This window comes from Pholcus phalangioides, unplaced genomic scaffold, assembly GCF_987345545.1.
Source record: "Pholcus phalangioides strain wild (caught in Gottingen) unplaced genomic scaffold, Ppha-v1.0 ptg000015l_1, whole genome shotgun sequence".
In the NCBI taxonomy this organism is placed as follows: Eukaryota; Metazoa; Arthropoda; class Arachnida; order Araneae; family Pholcidae; genus Pholcus; species Pholcus phalangioides.
The window spans coordinates 2,035,598-2,054,104 of record NW_028301608.1 but is presented as its reverse complement, the minus strand read 5'-3'; the positions used below and the strand labels follow the sequence as shown (position 1 = coordinate 2,054,104).

Below are 18,507 nucleotides of genomic sequence, written 5' to 3'. Positions count from 1 at the left end.
TAATGGTCCCAGCATTTAACATTCCAATTTTGAAAATGCTTTTGAATTGTGGGCAGCAAAAAAAAATGCCAGTGAATTCTTGATTATTAAAATATTTTTTTTACTGGAATTTACATTTTAAATGAACAATTTTTAACTGTCCACGATATGAATTTTGATTCATTTTTCCATCTTGAACTTGATATAAGTTGTTTTGGAATTCACATTTTATGAAGCGTTAATTTGGCTAAGGTTCTCTTTCATTTGGATACAACTTTTTCCATCTGTTTAGCCAAATCGCTACAATGGATATAAAGTTGGGGGTAACCCTGGGTCCATCTGTAGTCCTGTCTTCTTGCAATATGTCCAGCCCATTTCCATTTTAGGCATTTAATTCTTTCCATGATATCATATACCTTTGTGCAATTCCTTATCCAAGTGATTCATTTTATGTCTCTTCTTGTGATGCCTAGCATACATCTTTCCATGCTCCTTTGTGTTGTCTGTAGCCTCTGTATCGTCTTGCTTGTCAGTGTCCATGTTTCAGCTCCATAAGTCAGTGCTGGTAGCACACACTGGTGAAAAACTTTTCTTTTCAGGCATAATGGCATGTGACTCTTCAGAACTACACAGTTTTTGTCATAAGTGCTCCATCCAATCCTGATCCTCCTATTTATTTCATTAATGATTCCGTTGTCCATGATAATTTCTTGTCCCAGGTATACATAGCTTTCTGCATCTTCTATCTCTGTGTTGTTGAGCACGATTGTCCTCTTCAATGTAAAGGGATTGAACATAACTTTAGTCTTTTGCAGATTCATTTTCAAGCCCACCTGAATACTTGCCTTCGCCAGTTCTTGTATCATTTCTTCTAGTTCGTCTGGATTACTGCTGATAATAATATTGTCGGCAAAACGCAAATGGTTCAGAAATTCTCCATTTATTTTAATTCCTTTCTCAACCCAATCCATTTTTTTGAATACTTCTTCTAAAACAGCAATAAAGAGTTTTGGTGAGATAGTATCACCCTGTTTGACTCCTTTTTCAAGTTTAATCTTTTCTTTTCCTTTATCCAAACGAATCACTGCAGTTGCTTTGTCATATATTTTCTTGATGATATTGATGTAAGTCTTCTCTACCCCAATTATATCTAGAGCATTAACAACAGCAGATGTTTTGATGGTATATGTTCTTATATTGGCTTACTAAACTTTAATTATATTTGACATCTATATTTGTTATGAGCATCTTTTTTCAGTCACCTCATTAGGCAATTTGTCTGTTGTGGCCTTTGTATAATTGTATTAAATATTATTGAATTTTTAAAAATTTAATCACTCTGTCAATCGGCAGTTGAAAAAAATGGATCTTAACAATTGGTCGTAATAAATAGTGACAATGAACACTTTTTTTTTTTAATAAAGGTGAAAGAAGAATGGGTTCATGGATGTTTTGAGATAAAAGGGGATGAAGATATTCATTCAGCTAATGAAAGGAGATTGAAGGTATCAATTTATTTTTCATATCTGTTTGTATTAAATTTCAATTTTTTAAGGAATAATTTTCCACCATTTGAGTGTTTGTCTAGAAGCTATCTTATGATTTCTGAAGGTATAATGAAGCATTCATAGAAGTTTGATGCAGTGACATGAATTGACATTCAAAACAATCTTCTTAATCTACTATCTTCGTTTTTGTTGTGTGTTTGTGTATAGGGTTTTTTTGTACATAAATACCATGAATTCCTCGTGATTACATGGATGAAGATTTGTGCCTTTTTTTTAATTTTCAAATTAAGTGCTATATGTTTGATTATTATGTATTTAAAGAATTTAATGGTCAAATATGGCCATCATCTGGTATTAATTAATTAATTAGAGGTTGTAAAACATGTTCCTTGACCTTCAACCACAATACCTTCACGCTTGCTGAAGGTTATGGTATCATGGCATTAGAAAAATCCACTTTCATATTGTTAGTAAAGAGGCCATGAAGGATGATACTAATTATGAAAGTGATGATGAACAATGATAAATGTGATCCAAATTATGAATCAGTCAAAGTCGATTTGAAAATATAACAAAAACTTCTCCCCAGTGCAAGAAAGAAAGAAAATATCTCTCATTAAAGGAGAATTTGCTTCATCTTGTCCCTAGTTACAAGTAATAAGTCATTTGGCTGATTTTATCTTATTTATAGGAGCAAATAAAATCTTAAACACTTTTATTTTCAATTTTTATTTGGAAGCAACCAAAGATTAATTTATTCAAAAGCAACTAAAGATTAATTAATTTTTTGGCTTACATATTTACAGTGATGGCAGTCACTGCCATCGACTGCCATTTGGCTTCCATATTTTGTACCAGTCGATTCCCGCATGACAGCACAGTAGTTACCACCAGCAAGAACAAGCATGATTCTGACAACATAAATACATTAGGGCTACACATACTCGGAACGCACATTCCGGCTTGTACCAATTCGTTAGAAATTCCATGAAGGAATGCGTATGAGAGGCATATGCGGTTAATTAGTAGTAGTAACTGTCGGCTATCACCAGGTTCTGTCAGAGTTACCGATTTATATATATAGTCTTTATCAGAAACTACTGGTATGCAATTTTTCTTGAGTAAAGCAAATTTTTATTATTATTGCAATGCTAATGTTGATAAAATTGCAGTATAATGGTAATCTCAAAAATATTTTTCCTTTACTCAAATTTATGATACACAAATTTTAAATTTAACATGGAGCATTTAACATTTAGAGCTTTAACTCCAATCAGTCTAATAAATGAAAAATATATTGCATATGAAATATGTATTGGGAAGTGTTTCCCATTTCTTCAGTTTCATGATGTTATCATGTGTTTGATTTATTCAGAATAATATGTTATGTAATGTATGTATTAATTATGCCAATGTCAGATGTTTGAGTACTCCCTCAAATGACCTTTCTTCAAACATTGGATGTAACTTGTATAGCATATCAAATATGTTTATTTTTATTAAAAGAAAATATAAGAATGTACTTTAAAACAAAAGAAAAATCATGACGAAGTTTTCTTTCTTCAGGAACTTATTGGAGCTGAAGTTGGTGGCAAACTTCCTACCGGAAGAAGTAGGAATGATCAAGTTAGTTAGTATTTTTGAGTTAGTTGATCATTTCTCATCAGTGAGCATAGTCCTTTTACTGCTTTTAACCTTTACTGAATTCTAAAATTTTTTTTCTTACACTTTTGTTAATATTTTTCTGTCGATCCCGCATCCATCTCCTTATCATTTTATGTATATTTTTCTATATTTTGTTTACCATTCCACCTATAATATGTTTCAGATTGAATCACCCCACCACCGCAATTTTATGTTAGAAAGAGGTTGTTCCATGTTACTCATTGTATTCCCCCCCCCTCTCTTCCACTTCCCACCTGTTCCTTCTCTTGCTCTTCGGAGATATCAAGTCGAATCCTGGTCCTAAAGTTCTCCGCTCACCCTCAAAATCTGAAACACAATCTAGATCTAATTCTCTTTCTGATGCAGCCAAAGCACCTGATAATTCTGATTCTTCTATCCTTTTTAATATTCATGATACCATAGGCGGAGATAGACTCGGAAGTCTGGGGGGGGGCACGATGATGATGATGATGTCTATTCATACACAACATATACATTAGATCTGCCCTCTCCCTTTTTGACGCTGGGGGGGGGGGGCAATGACCCCCATGCCTCTCCCCCCCCCATATCTCCGCCCATGCATGATACTCAAATCTTTATTCTCAACCAACTGACTCTTCTCCCACAAAAACCGGAACCTCCAGAAACAGGTTTTTGACCTTTCATCAGACTTTTCCGAATTTCATTCTTCCCTTGTCAGCAAGGACAACTGGAGGACCATTCCCGTTGCGCCAACTTGATTTTTCGTGGCATCCCAGAGGAACCCTCAGACTTGGAAACCCCCTCAACGCTTGAATCAAAAATAATTAATTACTGCTCCGATCTTTTGGACATCAAAATCTCACCTTCCGATATTGACCGTTGCCACAGACTTGGTTCTAAAAAAGACATCGGACCTGGACTCTCAATAATTAAATTCAATAAATACAAAGTCAAAACCAAAATTCTTAAAAACGCCTCCAAATTAAAAAATAGTGGAATTTCCATTTCCAAGGATTTTTCTCCCGAGACCCGCAGGTTACAGGGACAGATTTGGAGGGCTTCCCAAAAATTTTGCTATGCTGGTCCCTTGTCTTTAACAGTTCCATTCCTCTTCTTGAAATTTCTTTGAATACCAACCTTGAAATCGTTGGGGCGGAGTGACATTGCCCGAACTAAACTCCTATTGCAATATTTTCTATTTATTTACCCCCTCCCCAGATCCTCACTATTTCATCGAATTAGAATCAATTTTAGATAAATTTTCTAATTCACACCACCTTATCATAGCTGGTGACTGGAACCTACCCGGAATTGACTGGCACAAATTGGAGTCTCTCTCGGGTAACCATTTCATTAATAATAGAGTTCTTTTTCTTTTCCTTAAATTTAATCTTGTTCAAACTATTCTAGAACTGACAAGAATCTTGTACCATTCAAGCTTTACATTAGACCTAATTGCTGTTTCAAATAAAATCCCGGTTTCTGATTTCTCAGTTTTTGATGGCATTTCCGACCACAAAATGCCCTTTGTAAATTTTTCTCTCCATCACACCCTTCCTTCCTTTAAGCACGCTGCAAAACTCAATTTTAACAAGGCCAAATTTCCCCTTCTGCAAAATATCCTCCGCACCCATTTCCCTGATTTTGTTTCATCATCTGAATCAAATTATGTTCGTATTCTGTGGAGTAAATTCAAAGCTGTTATCGAGAAATGGAAAGCCTCTGTTCCCATCAAAAATAACTCTTCAAAATGTATCTTTAACCCCTGGATCAATCGTGATATTATCAATTTAAAAATAAAAATTTTGCTGAAATGTCTCCAAACTTAAATTCAATAACTCGCTTTCTCTCAGAAATAAGATCTCAGCCTCTACATGTGACCTACATGTGACATGAGATCTCATCCTCCGCCAAAAAACACATTACTTAACTAACTCTTTACCTCAATACCTTAAAACTAACCCTTCAAAATTTTGGAATTTTCTTGTCCCTAAATCAACTGGGCTATCTTCCCTTAAAATTGATAATATTGACCTTACTTCTCACCTTAATATCGCCACAGAATTTAATCAGATTTTTTTGTTAGTTTTCTCCTCTGACCCACTCCCTCTCAGTACTCCTTTTCCAATTCATTATTCAACACTAGTCCTGTCTTTTTCTCTAAAGCAGGCCTTCTGAACCTTTTAAAAAATCTGAAAACCCACTCCGATTTGGGTCCCGATGGGATCCCAAATCAAATTCTTAAATTCTGCGCTGATAAAATTTCTAATTATACTTTTGGTTATTTTCAACATCTCATTAAACACATCAACCTTGCCATCTGACTGGAAAATTAATAAGAATATCCCTATTCATATAAATCAGGATCTCTTTCAAATCCCCTTAATTTCAGACCCGTCGCTATCACCTCTACCTGCTGCAAGCTTTTTGAGCACATAGTTGCCAAGTAAATCCGCTCACACCTTTCAATAAACTTCTTTTTCTCAAATCAGCACGGCTTTCGACCATCTTTATCAGTAATTAGCTCTTTTCATACATGATTTATCAAGCAGTATCGGCAAAAACGTCCAAATGGATGTAATTTTCTTGGATTTCTCTAAAGCTTTTGACAGGGTGCCGCACAATAAACTTCTTAAACTCCAAAGTTTATGTGTTCAATTGCTCAAATGGGTGGAAGCCTTCCTTACCAACCGCAGTCAGTTTGTCTCCTTCAAAGGCCAGAAGTCCCCATTTCTCCAAGTTGAGTCTGGCACCCCCCAGGGTTCGGTCCTCGCCTTTATTGTTCTTGATTTATATTAATGATCTCCCAATTTCCATCAATTGTTATATTAGACTCTTTGCAGATGATTGCGTCATCTACCACACGCTGCACAACGAATCTGACCAAGCATTTCTCCAAAATAACCTCAACATTGTTTCTCAATGGTGCTCATCCTGGCAATTACCCCTTAATTCTTCAAAAACAGTTTTTATGAGAATCACTCGCAAAAGACTTTCCCTCTTTTCTTCTTACACTATAGATAATTCCTTGATCACAGAAATTTCTAGTTATAAATATCTGGGTGTAATTATTTCTGCCAACCTCCGTTGGAATCTCCATGTTGATTACCTCTTTCATAAGTGTCTCCAAAAACTCTTTTTTTTCTTTGTCGGAACCTCAAAACTCCACCCATCACCTCAGACATCTCTGCTTCCAAACCTACATCCTTCCTGTAATCTCATATGCCTGTGAGATCTAGGACCCTCATACTCTCCCCAATTTAGACAAATTAGAATCTATTCAAAATAAATCCACCCGTCTCATTCTTAACTGTTGGTCATCCTCTGCCTCCGTCACTGAATTTAAGTGCCAACTCAATATGCAACCGCTTTTTACCTGTAGATATATCTCTCGACTATCTTTCCTTTTTAAAATTTTCCACTGCCTTTTTCATATTGACAGCTTGAATTTTCTAATTCCAGCTTCATACTTTTCAAAAAGAATTAACCATTCACAAAAAATTAAAACCCATCTTTGCATCCACAGATTGTTTCAAAAATTTAGTTTCTTTCCTCGTACAATAACCTACTGGAACAACCTCCCACCAAACATTATTGATTGTACAACAGTATCCGATTTTCTTTGCAACATCAATCGTCTCTGTCTAACTTCATCTCCGCATTCCCTTGTATAGGCCTCGGCCAACCAATATTGTATAAGTAAATAAATAATAATAAACTTGTAAATTTCATTATCTCTGTGATGTTAAATACTTCAGACAATATTTTTTTTCTCAGGTTGCAACAGATATGCGAATGTGGCTGAGAGAGCAGGCATCTATTCTAAAAGGGCTGCTTGTGTCATTTGTCTCTGCTTTTTGCGAGCGTGCTAAAAAGTAACTCATTTCACACATGTATCATTTATATTTATAACGTATATATGTCTACTTGTTGAATTGGAATGAGGGCATATTATTTTATTCATAAATTAAGCTGTTGATTACCATATTTCTTGGCCTATCTGGCACTTCACAGCACTTTTTCAAAACATAATTTCAGAAGCTTGCAGCACTCACACACTATTTTCTTATATTTTAGTTTGTTCAGTGTTAATTTTTGTTCTAAAAAAAAAAACCTTCAAGAAATTGACTATGAAAATTATAGATAAGATTCAAATATCAATTAATTAAATTGCATTTTATTTCTATTATTTGAATTTTATTTCTATTATTCCTTGGCTAATGAATGTTCTGGTTGAAATGTATGCATGTGCTCAAATACCATTGTGAGCTGAATTTTCACTTAATCGTCATTGGAATTACTGTCACTCAAATCTGATAAATTTATGTGTGCCTCAGAATCACTTTTCAGATGTACCTATATTTCTCTCTGAAAAACCTCTTGAGTTATTTCATATGAAATGAAAGATTAAGCTAAGAGAAAAAATAAGCTGAGAGGAAGTACCTATACTTGAAATTTTTTTAATGCAGGATTCTTAGCATCAAACTGAACAGCATGGACATTGTAGGAACTTCTATTTTCTATCTGCGTGTATGTAATTCAGAAATGAGCTAACCACATTATCTGAGTGGACATTTATGAACCCAACTGGGTTGTGAACATAGTGTATGATAAATAGATCTTCAGTATCTCATCTGCCTTCAAATTCTTCTCCATTCAATTGTGAGGATGTTTATTTCAGCCTTCGGTCAGTTCTTGTCTCTTTTACAGTACTTGTTTGGATTTTATAAAACTTACCTTCAAATTTCTGGCCTAGCTCGAACAAATCAAACGATTTTCCATAGTAACCTATGGGAAATTATGTTTCTGCTAAAGAATGTGATTTCGAATGAATAATCTTCGTTAGCTGAAGTATTACTGTACATATTTTGTGTCACCCTCCTTCTGTTTTAGTCTAAGACTCGGCCAACCATTGCCTAAATTGTTTAAAATCTGCATAGCTTAATTAAGGCCCCTGTAAACATGCCTCTGCTCCAGGAATATCATATACCACCTTATGGCATTATGTTGGGTAATGGTCAGAGGCTGCAGCCGATAGAAATATATTGCAAATATAATATGAATAGTTATTAATAATTATTACTATATGTATAGTTAAGTTTGGATGTAATATATATTTTTTCATGAATATGTGTTTATATCTGTTTTTTTCTCTCTCTAGTGAGATAGACATTCTTATGCCAGGTTATACCCATATGCAACGTGCTCAAGCAATCAGATGGAGTCATTGGTTATTGAGGTTGTTTATAATTTAGCAACTTAATTTTTCTCTGACAGTTGGACCTGCTTACACGAAGTTAAAAGGATCAATGAAAATACCTGTTATACCTGAACTTCATTATACATATACCTGCTCAAAATGCAACATGCACAGACAAAATAAAGCATGATTTGCTATTTAATTTTATAAGAGCCATTTTTGTACTGATAGGAATTAAAACATTATAATATTGAGAAGTGAGGTAATTAAAATTTAATCAATCTTATATGTAACTGAAAGTTTGTGTTTTGTGTATATTTTATTTCCTATCTAATTTATCATCAGAAAACTAGGAGTCAAACAAACTTAGAATCATGGGTAATAAACTATAAAAAATACTGAATTCCTTCTTTAGTTCACTCTTGTTTAAACTAATTATTGTATGGCTTGGTTTTAACCAATGCATTTAGTTTTATGATTAAACATTTTCATATCTGAAAGCAGCACAAAAACCAGCATGGGAGTCTGAGTAATAAATGCACACTAAAAGAGTGTTTTGGTGATCTGATTCTAAAGAAGAAACCCTCGTCTGTTCTTTGTAGCGGGTTCTCTGACAGTAAAATAGGATTTAAATGAAGAATGTGAATTTGACACTATATCAGTTTTTTTTGTAGAAGATTTTAAATCATCACATGATCTCTCCATTCACGAAAAATAAATAATATTGGAAATAAGCTGATTTTAACCACTTCCATTCAATCTCTTTTGTTGCTAATTTGTTGCTTTTTCAATGAAAATGACGAATATAGAAACATTTGATCAATTTTCTACACCAATGTCGAGCCAAGTTATGTGTGTGCAGCTTGTACAGCAATGTGTCTCGCATTGCAAGTATCTCGGCAAGTTGTTAGCAAAAAATTTTCTCTGAAAATATAGCAAACAAAAGTGCTTCTGTATGCTATAGAATGATATTTTTGTATTTCATAAAAATGGAAGAGTAAATCAACTTTGCCCAAGAATGTTAAGAAGTCACCAACGAATAAGACAAATAATCACAGGACTTGGGTGTATTAGGTTATTGGAGTTAAGACTCAAGTTTTTCACAAGGTAAAGTCTGCAGCTGATCTAGATTTCTATGAGGGCATATATATTTGAGCATTCAAAAGTATATTAGTAAACGACAATAAATCAACGGCACCGATCGCAGGGCGATCTCTTAGATTCATTATGAGTGGGAATTATAGGAAAATTTGGTCTTATACAAACAGTCTCTCAGCTTCATTCTGACCACTACGTTTAAATGAACAGACATACTTTTTTCCACTGCAGAATGAGAATGAAGATTTGGTATTCAATTTAAGTGGGATCCTCGGTCAGCGTGATAAGTGGTTAAATATCTTTTCCTCTGAAGACGATACCCATTGGTATTCAAATGCATTAAGAGTTTGTATATTTTTCTGGGCTTGCCTTATTCATTGGTGACTTCGTAATATTTCATAACAATGTTAAATTTTTTAGTAGAGTTTATGTATTTCAGTTTGTGACACTGCTTCTTATTTTATTTCTGTCTATCATGAGAAAAGAAAAAAAGAACCAATGAAACATTTTCTTGTAAACCTTTGTTCTTGAAAGTAGCTAAGATGTGATGCTTTGTCTAATTGTTTTCAAGAGGGCCAAAAGTGTTACTATGGACCTTGATTTATTAACTTTCAATTATAATTTGTGTTCTAATCATTTCTTCTGAAGCTATGCCTGGTATTTTCGAGAAGATGCTGAGAAACTTGACGATCTCACTACAAGAATGAATGTTTCACCTCTTGGAAGGTATGTTTCATTAATTTTATTATTTTACTATTCAGTTGGACAATAAAAAATTATGATCAATGCTGTTTCAAAATTTTCTATGTCTAATCACAAATGTTATGCACTGTTTCATAAAATAAAGCATGTTTTTTTATATTTTGATAAATTATAGTAATTACAAACTACTTTGTTGTAATTTTTTTTGTGAAAACTGATTTAGAAGATTCTTAATTAGATTTTAAACACAAATACAAGGCCACAACAGGCAAAAATTCCCAATGAGATAGCTTAGAAAAAGATGCTCATAACAAATATGGATGTCATACATTTCTAAAATACAGCAACCCAATTAAAAACGTAATTTTAACCTCACATCGCCTTTAACATTAAAAGGGTGCACCAAAATGCGTGATTGCCCCAAGTATCTGCAGCCCTGATATCGTATCTCTGTTAACAATCAAAGTTGATCACACATCAAAGTTTAGGGCTTTTGAGATATGCAATGAAAAACTATTACAGGTGTCCCTCGCTTGAAGCAATTAATTCGTTCCACGAAATAGTTACTTAAAGTGAGTTGTTTGAATTTAACGTGGGGAAGATGGAGGGGGGGGGGGTTGATTTCTCTGCAGAAGGGTTAAAAAAATTGAGTTCAACAGCAAAGAAATTTTTTTTAATTGTTCAAACTAATGAATAAATCCAGTGAATTTAGCCAATATTAATAAATTAAATTATTACTTTTTCTGTCTTCAGTACTTCTGATTGATTCCAGTGAGTGTGGTTGTTTTCTTTCCTGAAGAGCCTGGTATAAAAGGCTGTTAACTGTTTTTAATGAAACAGTCGAGATATGCTGACAAGCAGCATTTCTTTGTTTTTTTTATAAAAATTTTAGTAGCAGAGCCAGAAAATTTTGCCTATTTCTCGCAAATATGAAACTTCTAGTTTCACTCAAACCACTTTTTTTTCTATTAAATTTCTTGTGATATTGTCTATGTGTTATCAAACCTTGTTCATGATTTAGATCAGGTGAGGCATTCAATGCAGCTGATAATTACATTGAATAGTGATTTGTTTTTTTGCTTGTTCTGTATTTTGTTATTAATATTATTTATCATTAAAGACCATTTCATCCAGGGCCGTAACTCAGATTTTTGTGAGGAGGGACAAACATGATTTTGCCACCCCCCCCTTCAAATTCTGATGATTTTATAATGGTATTTTTGTTTTTTCCTGATATTTTTGTCCCTCCCCCTATTAAAATTTGGCACCCAGGGCAGTTGCCCTCGTTGCGTCCCGCCAGTTCCGGCTCAGATTTCATAATTGTTTTTTTATTTTCTTGTTATTTTGACAGATTCTTGCAGCTTGGAATTTTAATGTGAATACTTAAATGTATTCACATACATCATACATCAATAGTTGTCACGATTAAAAACCATGTGTGAGTATTTGTGGAATAATACACTGTTCAAAACAAATAAGGGAGCAAGCAAAAAAGTGAAGAAAACCGTGCGAGACAGCCACGTATTGGCATACAATGGATAGTACACGCGTATCAATGCGCAATACAGTAAAAAAATTTGGAATTAAGCTTTAATTCTTTGAAAATATGGAAAAAACATGAAAAGGTGATTTAGGGCAACAATTTGCTTAGACATGATGCATGAGTTTTAATAGGGCGTGTGGTCTCCTCGAACAGCTAAGACTGCTGCACACCTGTTTGCCATGGATGCGATGAGGTTATCGATCAGACTTTGGGGAATACTGTTCCACTCCTCAAGAAGTGCAATCTGCAAGTCTCGGACAGTAACAGGCGGCCTTGGTCGCACAGCAATGCGTCGTCCGAGCATGTCCCAAACATGCTCGATTGAATTCAGGTCAGGAGAGCACGCTGTCCATTCCATACGCTGTATTGTTTCAGCTTCAAGCATGTTCTGCACCAGACGAGCTCTATGCGGTCGGGCATTATCATCCTGGAAAAAAAAGGAATCTCCAATGGCTCCAGCGTAAGGAGGCATGGGGAATGTAACAATAGTTGGGAACCTTTGGCAAATTCCCCAAAGGTTCCCAACTATTGTTACAGGATGACATGAGGTCGCAGTATCTCGTCTGCATACCTTCGGGCCGTCAAAGTGCCATTCCGAATGATATGCAGGTCCGTACGTCTGCCTATGCTGATTCCACCCATACCATCCAACCAGCTCGTCTGTATTGTGACCTTTCACGAATGAATGCAGGGTTATTTTGAGTGCCCCTGTCCCTCCATACCAGAACACGTCGGGTGTCACACTCCAGACTGAATCGGGACTCGTCTGTAAACAGCACTTGGCTCCAATCATGTTGCTCCCAATCTCCATGTTCAGCAGCCCATCTTCTTCGGGCCGCACTGTGGCGCGGGGTCAACGGAATGCAGACCATTGGCCTACGTGCATGGAGCCCTCCCTCATGAAGCCGATTATTGCAACGTCCCTTATGGGAGTTGCTTGCCCGGTTCGAAATATCCAGTAATAAAGTAGCAAACGACAAGTGGAAAATGATTGCAAATAAACTTTCGTATGAAATATTATTTATTCAAATTAATTACAGGGTTAGTCAATTTTAACAATGGATTAGTATAACGTGGAGCCCTCTATTTGACGTTAACAGTAAAGATACTGGCTCACCAATTGATGATCATCAACAGTCAACTTGTATAGTGATCGGACATCCGATGTTGTTAGCCTTTCCCGTAAATATCAGAGAAGTTTTCTAGGTTGAGAACCGGAACACCTTGATCAGTTCCTGGGGGCCTCTCGGTTGAGGGCGGACCACCTTGCTCAGCTCCAGGGGGCCTCTTGGTTGAGGGCCGGACCACCTTGCTCAGCTCCAGGGGGCCTCTCGGTTGAGGGCCGGACCACCTTGATCAGCTTCAGGGGGCCTCTCGGTTGAGGGCCGAACCACCTTGCTCAGCTCCGGGGGGCCTCTCGGTTGAGGGCCGGACCACCTTGATCAGCAATGAAGAACTTTGACTGTGAAGATTATTTAATATTTTTGATTCCGGACCTGCCGGAAAACGGATTCAAACAATGTAAATTATTGCATTTTAACAATTCAGCCGAAGGCCAATGGATACGGTAGCAAGACGGTGAACCGTCCTACTAGAGGGCTTCAGTTGAATAGAACAAGATTAGATGAACGCGGAATCAGACCTGTTACAACGTACGGCCGGTATTTAAAGGAAAAACATCCGACCGCACGTGTCTGATCAAGCCAATCGGCTTCAAGGTCACCTCATTTGCATGCGATCGCAGGCGGACATCACGATCGGCCTTGATCGTCGCCATACGATCACAGCTGCAGATTAGTAACATTTATGACAACAGATCACGTGACGGCGACTACGGACTTTTACGCCGGGGGATCATCGGCACGTTACATTATGTACTGTTTGGCTGGACACCCTTCGTCCTGTTGCCAAGAGCAACCGTCTTTGCAGCTGCGTAGCATTCTCTGTTCTGTTTCGACGGGCTGTTAACCGTATATACCGGTCATCAGTTGCTGTAGTGGCGCGTGGCCGACCTTGCCCTGGTCGACGTCTAACATTTCCTGTTTCTTGGAATCCATTCCACAGCCTTGCAACAACACTTCTGGCGACTCCAACAGCGTCCGCGACACTACGTTGTGTTTGCCCGGATTCCAGTCTTCCAGTCTGCCTATAACACGCTATGCCATGGATTCCGGTAAATCACGTTGTTGAGACATCCTCAAATCACCTTGTCTCAAAGAAAAAATACTGCGCAATCGAATTTCACAGTTACGGCAGTAAAACAGACGTTTCTGCAACATCCCGATTTCTGCCCTTACCTCCTTTTTCTGGTTTTTGACGTCATGAACTTTGATTTGCATATGAAGTTTTCTTCTTCCGTTTCCTGCTAGACTTTAAATTATGGATGATTCATTTTATGTTACTTATCGGTATACATCTTTGCGTAATTTTGTTAAAACCATGTGCTCCCCTAATTGTTTTGAGCAGTGTACTTACATAGCAGTGGAATAATACTTACATAGCAGTGGAATATGGTAGTTCAGGTCGGTAAGATACTTGCGAATTGTACCACAAGATGATCAGAGATGTCGTGTGTTGAATATCCTCTTTTGTCCTTGCCAGTGCTTTTTCTGATAAAAGGAACAATTGCAAGAATAATAGCGCCATGATGATCAAACAGCACATTGCTATTGAAGAAAGTTTACACACCAAATGCTTGGCGTATGAACCTCTCAGTGAGAAACATGAAAAGGCCGTTCGGAATCAGCTGTGAACTGTATAAATAACGGTCTAATAAGTCTTATTGTGCAGAAAATGAAAGTGGTTGGAGAAAAAAAAAAGATTAAATCATCATGTTTTTCGTTATCCGGAAGTTATGCGTATAACTAGGATGACCAAATAAGAAAAAAAACAGACATTTTTATTGATGCAGACATCATGTAAAAATAACCAATTCACGATTTAAGAATTTCAAAGTGGGTATTTTTAGCAAGCTTGACAAAAACATATTTATTAAAAAGGTGAAATAGCCGAATATTATGAAAAATATTTCTGTCCCATAAAATATGGGTCATATCGTCACACTATGTGTAACTCACAAATATATTTTTTGACACTTTTATATCAACTGAAAGTGAGGATTCTTGTTCTGCCGATTGAATGCTGACTTTTGGGACACCCTGTATATTGCAGAAATTTTCATAATTTGCTAAGGGTTCCGTGGAATGGCCTCGCAATTATCAAGGGTTCTGCGCAACCCTGGTCTAAGCAATCTAGTCCATCATGAAAATTGAAGCGAGAAGAACAAAAACTGTCGAAATGACTGGTATAGGCCTTCTAGTGTTAAGAAAACCATTATAAAATAATGTCTGAAAGTTACATTAACTTTCACATTTTTTGAAATATTCAGATTATTTTCATTTATTTCTTTTCTACAATAATCTCATTGTTTGACTATTACATTGAATGACCCGTAGAGAAGTTTCTGATTAGTCATGACATAGATCTAGTGTTTTGTTGCTGCTGTGGTGGTCGAGTGGTCATAGTGATGGACTCGAACCCCACTGGTGCCACAGTGGTGGTCAGCTGAAGTTGTTTTTCTGCGATTCCCAACTTCAAGGCGCAAATGCGAGCTGATGCCCCTACTAAAAAGTCTCGCCACAGAGAGCAACAGGCCTACGAACAGTGCAAATATTCAATCATTACACTTCACTTCTGAAATATAGTTGGCAGCACTGAAAAATCAGACACGACAGTAGATATTCACTGCAGCTGTTAGGTACACACATTACATTTCCACCACAACTCACTAGGTAGTAAATTGTCCATGGCGATAGACCTAAGTAGTGCTCGTTTCAAAATGACAGAAAGAGATCTAGGGTCAGCTAGATCATATGGCAAAGCCTTAGATATCTATTCCTTCTTTTGAAGCCAGCATTCATAGTGGCTTGAAACACACCAGGACTTTTAATTTTTTTACTTTTGTAATTTCCATTAGTTGCAATTTCCAAAGGGTCTAAAATTATTCTATTTTTAATTTTTGGCAGTGGGGCTTTAGCTGGAAACCCTTTTGATATAAACAGAGATTTATTGGCAAAAGGTATGTTTTTGAAACTTTATTTGATTTTAATGATTACCATATTTCTTGGCCTTATTAAGGTGCTGCAGCTCTTATTTTTTTGAAAAATACACAATTTTTAGGAAGCTATTTTCTAGTTTATATTTCGTTGTGGTGCCTACATCAAATTTAGTTTTAAAAAATACAATATCTTCAAGAAATTCATCAATATCATTTAGTTGAATTATATTTAACTATTCGGAAATGGTAATAAGCATTTATCAGCTATTTTTCTACAAATATGTATTAAGGGAAGGTTTAATTTTTTCCTAAAAAGGTGCTGTCTTTATATTGATGTTTCGCATACTTTTGAACAAATTTTTCTTCTTATAGGAGTTCCCCCCCCCACACACACCGACTACTGTGGTGCTTACACATGAGGAGCTTATTTTCAATAGAGAACATTTACGCTTTTGCTAAATTTACAGTAGAAGTATAAATTGTATTCCACTGGAATACATTTTCTTTACAAAAGTAGAAAGTATTAAAAAATAATTTTCGCGACTGACTATTTTTCAGCACTTTTAGCAATAGTTGGCAATTATACTTGCCTTTGACAATTTTTTTCACTTGCCTTTCACAATTGTTTGGCTGTTATTAGCAACTTTACCTGCTTTCTACAATTTTTTTTGGTGATAACCTGTATTGCTAAACAATAACCTTTGTAACTGAAAAAGAAACATGGTCAGTCATGGTATTTATCATGTTGTGTATATTGATATTTTTCTGCCGGGAAAACTTTCATGGGCCAGGTGGAACCCCTTGGCAAGCTGCATTTGGCCTGCGTGCTGGAGGTTAGCACTCCTATTCTAAAGTAACTCTGCATTTGAGGAGCTTATTTTCAAAAGGGAACATTTCCAATTTTTACGTATTGTTTTACAAATGTAGAAAATAGCCCAGCAGGTAGCATATAAGAATGGTAAAAGAATATTCAAATACTACGTTTGTCTTGATCAACATTCATGGAAGTTATGTACATTTGAATTTTGGAAATGTTTCCGTTTTAAAAGAAAATTATAGTGGAAATGTTTCCGTTTTAAAAGAAAATTATAGTGGAAATGTAATACCTTTTCATTAAATTTGGAGCTGGCCCTAGTCTGAAAAATTGGGCATTTCTAGGTCACCCGTTGATTGCCGGAAGGTTCTACCTAGCTTCAAAAAGCCTTATTTACTGTCCTCTCATCATTAACATAAGAAACATTATCATTCTACAGTGAAACCTCTTATAATGGACATTCCTGTTAGCTGACACCTCCACTAATTGGCATTTTTAGAAAATGACATTGATGGGACTCAATGTATTCTACTATTCATTAACAGACACTCCTCGTTGGTGGACAGAATTTTAGTTCAAAACTTAATGGTCATGGGTAACTGTTATTGGGAGGTTTTACCAAAAAATATAGAAGTGAATGAATGTGGTGGTGTTCCCTTTTGGTAGAAACAACGAACCTTATATTGTAATTTTTACCAAAAATATTTCCATTAGAATACCCTGTTGCATAATCCGATAGAGCTCATCCCAAAGATTCAAAAGTTGCTGAAAAATGAATTTAGGAAAAAATGGAAATGTTTCCTTTTGAAAATAAGCTCCTCACATATGCAGTGGATCGACCAAGAAATATGGTACTCATATTCTAAATTAATTAATAAATGATGTAATTAATTTTTTCATAATTTTATTAATTAATGAAATAAACAATTGAAAGGTTCGTCTGAATTATTAACAGTCTATGTGATTTTTTTTAAATTATGGAGGCAACACAATAAAAGTCATTGCTGAACACTTTTTTTACCTGGATTGCAGCTGTGTAATTGTAAATTGGCACAGCAACTACATCTGTTGGCTTGTTTCTGCAGGAACTTACTTAAGGAACGTATAATGGGAGCTAGTCAAAAAGTTGCTGTGCAATCATGTGGGCATTGTACTGAACTCTTATCATGGAGATCTAGGTTCAAACCCCATTGATGCACAGTGGTGGTTGTCTGAAGTTGGTTTCTGAGGTTTTCCAACTTGAAGGCTTAAATGCTGTCTCCTATTCGAAAAAGTTTTTCCATAGAGAGCAGGCACACTTTCAGCATGATACTTACATAACATGAAAAATTCACGCATTTACCATCTTTACTTCAACATATGGAACACAGATGACAGCACTGGCGAGAACATGAAACAAGCTCAGCGCTAGCAAAATAAATACGTTAGTATGACATGAATGTCGCTCTCCACTTGTTAATACAAGATATACAGTTGACTGGATGTTGTGAAGATATTTATTATTTTAGATGTTAATTTTTTTTAAGGAAGGAAAAAAATTAAAAAATTAAAAATTAAAAAAAATTAACATCTAAAATAATAAATATCTTCACAACATCCAGTCAACTGTATATCTTGTAAATACGTTAGTGTCATGTATATACATACACTAACACAGCGCATTTCGACATGTACCGATTCATTAGAAATTTCTCAAAGGAATATATATGAGGTGCGTGTTCGGTTAAGTAGTAGTAGTAGTCAAAAACCCAATTTTGCAAAAAATGTGACATAGATGTTATTCCGACTAGCTCTTCAATTTTTAATTTCTATTGGTTTGTGATTAAAGTTGAAACACACACACAATTTGCATGTATAATTTTATTAATTAATAATAAATTTATGCATAAATTTATTATTAATTAATAAAACTTGATATAATGGACTTCTGATGTTTCTCGAGTAGATGCTAATCTGTGT

General features: G+C 35.7%; 1 protein-coding gene across 1 annotated transcript in view; it reads left to right on the top strand.

Moving 5' to 3' along the window:
• The window catches only part of Argl (Argininosuccinate lyase), a 48,996-nt gene that overhangs the window by 15,514 nt on the left and 14,975 nt on the right, over window positions 1–18,507 (top strand). Inside the window, exons 4-9 of the mRNA XM_089242520.1 lie at window positions 1,404–1,484; window positions 3,054–3,113; window positions 6,912–7,009; window positions 8,296–8,373; window positions 10,081–10,158; window positions 15,703–15,755. Of these exons, the coding sequence (XP_089098646.1) occupies window positions 1,404–1,484; window positions 3,054–3,113; window positions 6,912–7,009; window positions 8,296–8,373; window positions 10,081–10,158; window positions 15,703–15,755 (448 nt within the window). The remainder of the gene's footprint in view (window positions 1–1,403; window positions 1,485–3,053; window positions 3,114–6,911; window positions 7,010–8,295; window positions 8,374–10,080; window positions 10,159–15,702; window positions 15,756–18,507) is intronic.